The sequence below is a fragment of the Monodon monoceros genome, unplaced genomic scaffold, assembly GCF_005190385.1.
Source record: "Monodon monoceros isolate NGI ecotype Baffin Bay Population unplaced genomic scaffold, NGI_Narwhal_1 Super_Scaffold_2, whole genome shotgun sequence".
In the NCBI taxonomy this organism is placed as follows: Eukaryota; Metazoa; Chordata; class Mammalia; order Artiodactyla; family Monodontidae; genus Monodon; species Monodon monoceros.
In genome coordinates this window covers 99,333,784-99,339,783 of record NW_021703776.1, presented here as the reverse complement: position 1 = coordinate 99,339,783, position 6,000 = coordinate 99,333,784, and the positions used below count along the sequence as shown (strand labels likewise).

Genomic DNA, 6,000 nt, shown 5'->3' with positions numbered 1-6,000 from the left:
GGGGTCCACTGGGCTCCATCCAGGCTCCCCCTTCCTGCTCTGAGGTCTGGAAATTTTCTCAGGGCAGTAAGTTGGCCTCTCATAGGACTCACCTCATTTGTCCCTGTCTCTCAGGAACTGCTGTCCTTTGTTGCCAGATGCCCAGTGTCTTAAAAACCACTTCACATATTTTATGTGTCTGGTTTTTGGTTGTTTCAGGTAGGAAGCAGGAGGGTAAATCCAATCCCTATTACTTCACATTGGCCAGACTTGAAGTCAAAGCTAGTGAATTCTGAAAGCTGTTGAAAAACTGCCTTTCCTTTGTCTAGTTAGCCTCTGATATTTCTCCAAAGCTGCCAGGAAGAGTCTGTGGGGGAGATAAAATGAAATTTGGAGGGATGGGATGTTTACCAGCTGGCTTTAATACTACAGAATAGCCATGTCTTTACTAACACTGCCCCGGTCAGACACCCAGGAAAGGCCCAGACATTCCAGTGCCGGATGTGGGGTGAGCTTGGAGAGCCATGTGCGTGTTGAGTCTGTGAACCTTCCTCTGGGCCAGTCTCTGAGTGGCAACTCTCTTGTCCAGAGGGCCTGACTCCTACAGTGGCCAGTAAAAGAGATTTTCTTGTCATGAGAGGGAGATTTGGTTTTCTAAACCTTCTTGTTTTTAAAACTTGACCCTTTTTAGAATGGACAGTGACTCCTTGGAGCAGATTGAGAGTATGTCATCCTGGGAATGAGGGGGGTGGGGAGTGGGGAGACCTGAGCCCAGTGGTCCAGTGCATTTTGCTTCAGGACCCTTGCTCAGAGACTAGGGGACTCTCTGATATCTAATGCTGGTCCCATCCTTCTCTGGACCCTGGCAACACTCATAGTGTGGGACGTGTATATACAGGGTGCTAAGGGTATATGGCCATGTATTATTCCCCAAACAATAATTTTAATTCTTTGATGATCGTCTTCCAAACATTAATTATAATAGTAATAATACTGAGGTTTCACAAAGCCCTCTTTTTTCTTCCAATAATACAATATGTTTTGTGTTTGTGTGTGGTAAAATACACATAACAAAATTTATCATTGTAACCACTTTAAATTGTACACTTCAGTGACACACAGTGTTGTGCAACTATCACCACTATCTAGTCATACTTTTTTCATCACCCCAAATCAAAACCCAGTACCTGGGACTTCCCTGGTGGCCCAGTGGTTAAGACTCCGTGCTCCCAATGCAGGGGGCCCAGGTTCGATCCCTCATCAGGAAACTGGATCCCACATGCAGGCCGCAACTACGAGTTTGCATGCCACAACTAAGGAGCCCGCCTGCCGCAACTAAGACCCAGCGAGGGCTTCCCTGGTGGCGCAGTGGTTGAGAGTCTGCCTGCCGATGCAGGGGATGCGGGTTTGTGCCCCGGTCCGGGAGGATCCCACATGCTGAGGAGCGGCTGGCCCCGTGAGCCATGGCCGCTGAGCCCGCATGTCCGGAGCCTGTGCTCCGCAATGGGAGAGGCCACAACAGTGAGAGGCCCACGTACCGCAAAAAAACAAAAAAAAAACAACAAAAAAAACTGCATGCATGAGCAGTTGGGGCAAACTATGGGCAAAAAGCTACAAAAGACCAAAAAAACCCCTACTGCCACTTTTGAAGAGCCCGGAGCAGAAGATGGGAGTCAGGAGCAAAAGCAGGGTACTCTGCATATGCCCCCTGCACACAACGCCACCAGGAGGGTGGGTGAAACACCTATGCCACCCCTCCAGCCTGACCCCCAGACCCCTACCCTCACCCCATATAAGGAACAAGCTCACCCACACACACAGGGAGCGAGAGAGCAAGGGAACCTGTTGTGTGTTCTCCCTCCCCCCTGCTGCAGCAGGGGCCCCAATAAAGCAAGCCTTGCGTGAATTTCTTGTCTGGCCTCTAGTCAATTTCTATCGACTGGGGAAGGCCAAGAACCCTGGTCGGTATCAGCTCTTCTCTGTGTAAACTCTTCCTATGTCTTCTTGCTCTTCACCTCACCTTCCCCAAGGGCTGCAGCTCCCAGGCATGCTCATGACTCCCACCCTCTCTGCCTGGCCTCAGCTGTAGGCTGTACCTGTATGGCCAGATGCCCATCAGTCTTCACATCGGTACGTTGCCGTGGCCCCTTTAAGCACACAGGTCCTACAATGAACTCATGATCAGCCTGTAGAAGCAGCCTCTGAACAGGTGTCATTAGCCACCATCCACCCAGTCTCTGGGCGCAGTGGGGACTCCCAGAGTCCCCCCTTCCTCCCAGCAGGCATCTGGCTTCGGAAGAGTCCACCTCTGGAATATCCCTGCCCTTTCTGCCTTCCTCCCTCCTGCTGGATCCCAGCAGCCCCCTCCTGCCTCCTTTCAACCCATCTCCACCAGTCTTTTTCCAAACGTCTCCAAACGTCTAACCCCCCCGCCCCCCCAAACCCTTCAGTGGCCCCCATCGCCTACGAAGTTAAGTTCCCACTCCTTAAGCGGAGCTGCAAGGTGATTCACAAATTTGGGGAAAGAAAGAATGTGTTTCTCTAGTTTTGACCACTTGGAGAATAAATGGCCCAATGCCCCATGGGACCCCATTATGGGCTTTTCTTTCGGAGTCTGGACATGGTCAACCATTAGAAGGTCCGGTCGTCGTGATGAGGGCTAGCTTTCCAAAGCCACCCTGCTCCCCGCCCCACAAAACACACAGATACAAATCCGATCTGAGATCGCCTGGCTAGCTTCTCTAAAGAGTCCTAGAGGGTTCGGGGAAATCCTGCTACCTTTAGGACCTAGAGGATCCGAGTAGGGGGGTCACCCCGCCCCCCCCCGCCCCCATCCCCACCCCCACCCCCACCCCCGGCCGCCGAGCCGGCACCGGAACTGCCTGATGGGAACACGCAGACCCGCGCTCCAGGAGGTCTCGCTGCCCGGGGCGTTGGATTCCTGCAGAGATCTCGGTGGACAGTCAGAGATGCGCGCCGAGCCTGGGAGCGCGGGGGGGTGGGGAGGGGGGGCTCCCCCTCCTCTTGCGGGACTTATATAGGATTCGGGGTGTGCACGTGATTCCCCAGCGAGGGCGGACGCAGGGCGCTCTCCAACAAGCAGGGCCGACCCCAAGTCCCCCGAGAGCCCCTCTGGCAGGGTCCTTAGGACTGGGAGCCTGGAAGGAGCTGACTTGCCTGGTGGTGGCGCGCAGCCGCGGGCCCGGGTGAGTTCCCGCCGTGAGCGTCTCCCCAGCCCAGACCCTGCAGTCCACCTCCTTCTCCTCCTCCTCGTCCCGGCCTTTGGTCCTGGCGGGGGTGGCAGGGGACGGGAGCCCAGAGGCGCAGGCCGGGCAGCCTGAACCGTCGCACGCCGAGCGGTCCGCGGCGTCCCAGGGGCGGGCGCGGGGACCGCGGGCTGAGGTCTGTCCCGAGAGGGTGAGGGCGGGGACGGGGGCGGGGGCGGGAGCGCAGGCCAGGAAAGTGGGAGGGGACAGGTTGAGGGGTGGTCTCTGAGGAGGAGCCAGGCTGAACTGTATTGTTCGCCTCGGCCGCCCGGAGCGCGCGGAGCGGGCCGGGGAGCGTACGCGGGGCGCTCCGCTTCCCGTGTTCTCCCCGTCCCCGGCGCCCCGAGAAGAGGTCCGGGCTTTCCCGCGCTCCCCGGGACGCCTCTGCTCAGGTGGGGTGCGGGTCTTCCCTGGGGGCGCGGGCAAGGGAGGCGTTCCGCGCCGGTGGGGCTGCGACTGCTGCACCCGGGGACCGGGAGTCCCGAGTGGGCCGCCCAGCGCAGCGCAGCCCCCGCCGCCTCCGCGGGCCGGGAGGCCGGGTGGGCGCACGGGAGCGAGCGTTCGGCGCTTCACCCGCGCCGCGTGCTTCCACAGGAGCCGGGGGCCCCGCGATGACCGCGGGACGCAGCCACAGGGAGCCGCGGCGAGGATACCCGGGCGCCCCTCCCTAGCGGGGCGCAGCCTCCTCCTAAGTCCGCCGCCCGACCGGCGGGATGGGGGGCGGAGGGTCTGCCCTGAGGGTCTGCGCGGACCACCGCGGGGGCATCAACTGGCTCAGTCTGAGCCCCGACGGGCAGCGCCTGCTGACGGGCAGCGAGGACGGCACGGCCCGACTCTGGAGCACCGCGGACGGCCAGTGCTGCGCCCTCCTGCAAGGTAGACCCGCTTGGCCGCGTCCTCCGACCTCTCTCTCTGTCCTCCTCTCTGCCGCTCGCCTGCCTCAGACCTGGGCGCTTTTGTCCGCAGACCCCTTCCCCCAAGTCCAGGCCGCGCCCATCGCGCTGGGTGGGGTGGGAGTGCAGAGGGGGCTGCGATACGAGCCGAGGGGCGAGGCTGCGAGGGCGCAGATCACCTGTCAACCGCTGGGTGAAATCCCTTCCATCACGGCAGTTTTAACAAAAAAAAATCGCAGCTCTGCCCCTTTCAGCTTCCCTCGTCTCTCACTGGCCTTATGACCTTTGGCTGAACATTTCCTCTTTCGGGGCCTTTGTAGTCACAACGGTGGCTTGTTAATCGGCCTGGGCACTATGGAGTGCACTCCGCGTGGTGTGGTACTGTTTTCCCACCACTCGTGCAGTCAGGGAAACTGAGGCACGGAGTTAAGTAGTTCTCCAGCGGTTTACACAGCCCATGGTGGGGCAGAGTCGAAAACCCCCTCCCTCATTCGACCCCCCTGCCCTGCTCTCTCACTGCCTCATTTCACCCGCAATTTGGCATGTTTGGAAACTCCATGAAATAGCAGGAGGTACACACAGGCGTAAATATTGTTTTACGAAAGAGCCCTACCAGTCTCCCCACACCGATTTATATCTGTGGCTTACTCAAGGGGAGGTGGACGTTTTTCTTACCTCGGGTCCCTGTCACACGCCTGCAGCACGGGAGTGTGAGGTCCCTCTGTTGTCTGAGTGGCTCCTATAGCCCCTTGTGGAAGCACCAGGCTGCCTGCACTGTGTGCACAGTTATTTTTCACTGTTGGTTTTTCCACCATAATCAGCAAATCCTGGGTGGCCTGCCCCAGGCCTCCTGGCTCATCTAGGCACAGGGAGTAAATTAGCTTCCGTGTTGGCGGATCCTGACCCTGCTGGGTTTCTTTTTTTCATTTCATTTCATTTATTTATTTATTTATCTTTGGCTGGGCCATGAGGCTCGTGGGATCTTAGTTCCACCCCCCGACCCAGGAGCGAACCTGTGCCCCCTGCAGTGGAAGCGCAGAGTCTTAACCACTGGACCGCTAGGGAAGTCCCACCCTGTTGGTTTTATTTTTATTCTTTATTTATTTATTTTTTGGCTGCGTTGGGTCTTCACTGCTGTGCGCGGGCTTTCTCTAGTTGCGGCGAGCGGGTGCTACTCTTCGTTGCAGTGCACGGGCTTCTCATTGCGATGGCTTCTCTTGTTGCGGAGCACGGGCTTTAGGTGTGCAGGCTTCAGTAGTTGTGGCATGCGGGCTTCAGTAGTTGTGGCGCGCGGGCTTAGTTGCTCCCCGTCATGTGGGATCTTCCCAGACCAGGGTTCGACCCCGTGTCCCCTACTTTGTCAGGTAGATCTTAACCACTGAACCGCTAAGGAAGTCGCACCCTGTTGGTTTTACATCAGAACTCAGTAGGGATGCATTTTGGACTGCCTGCTATTTGGGAGCTGGTGTAGATAATGGGGAGTTGGCCCCCACGCACAGATAGTCACACACATTGTCAAGGCATAGATCTGTTAGAAAATTTAAATCCAGTGTGTATTGCTTTCCAAACATGAGAAGAGTGTCTGGAGGGCTTTCAGAGATGCAGGTTCCTAGGTCTGGATTTCACTGAGCCTTTGGGGGTAGGACTCCAGAATTGGCATTTCTAACAAGCTGTGAGGTGACTCTGCTGATCGGCTGGCCCGGGGAGCCCTGGGCCTGGGACCCCTCGTGGGAGCCCCGTTTGTAGGCCAGTTTCTGCCTCAGGAAGCTCCAGTCCTTTCCAGGGTGGTTCTGGCCTCGTGGGCACCCGGCTCCGCCCCCAGGGCCCACAGTCCTGCCCAGCCCTGCCCTGCCATCCTCACC

At 57.8% G+C, this 6,000-nt stretch overlaps 1 protein-coding gene across 4 annotated transcripts in view; it reads left to right on the top strand.

The window, feature by feature from the left end:
* The first annotated feature begins 2,947 nt into the window (after positions 1-2,947).
* WDR86 (WD repeat domain 86) overlaps positions 2,948-6,000 on the top strand; it is a 37,280-nt gene continuing 34,227 nt past the window's right edge. For 3 of the 4 annotated variants that reach the window (XM_029233324.1, XM_029233323.1, XM_029233321.1), the window contains exons 1-2: positions 2,948-3,185; positions 3,840-4,121. In XM_029233324.1, coding sequence (XP_029089157.1) covers positions 3,959-4,121 — 163 coding nt within the window. In that variant the 5' untranslated portion in view covers positions 2,948-3,185; positions 3,840-3,958. Of the gene's footprint in view, positions 3,186-3,533; positions 3,638-3,839; positions 4,122-6,000 lie in introns of those variants that run through there. The other variant, XM_029233322.1, reaches the window with a different exon arrangement.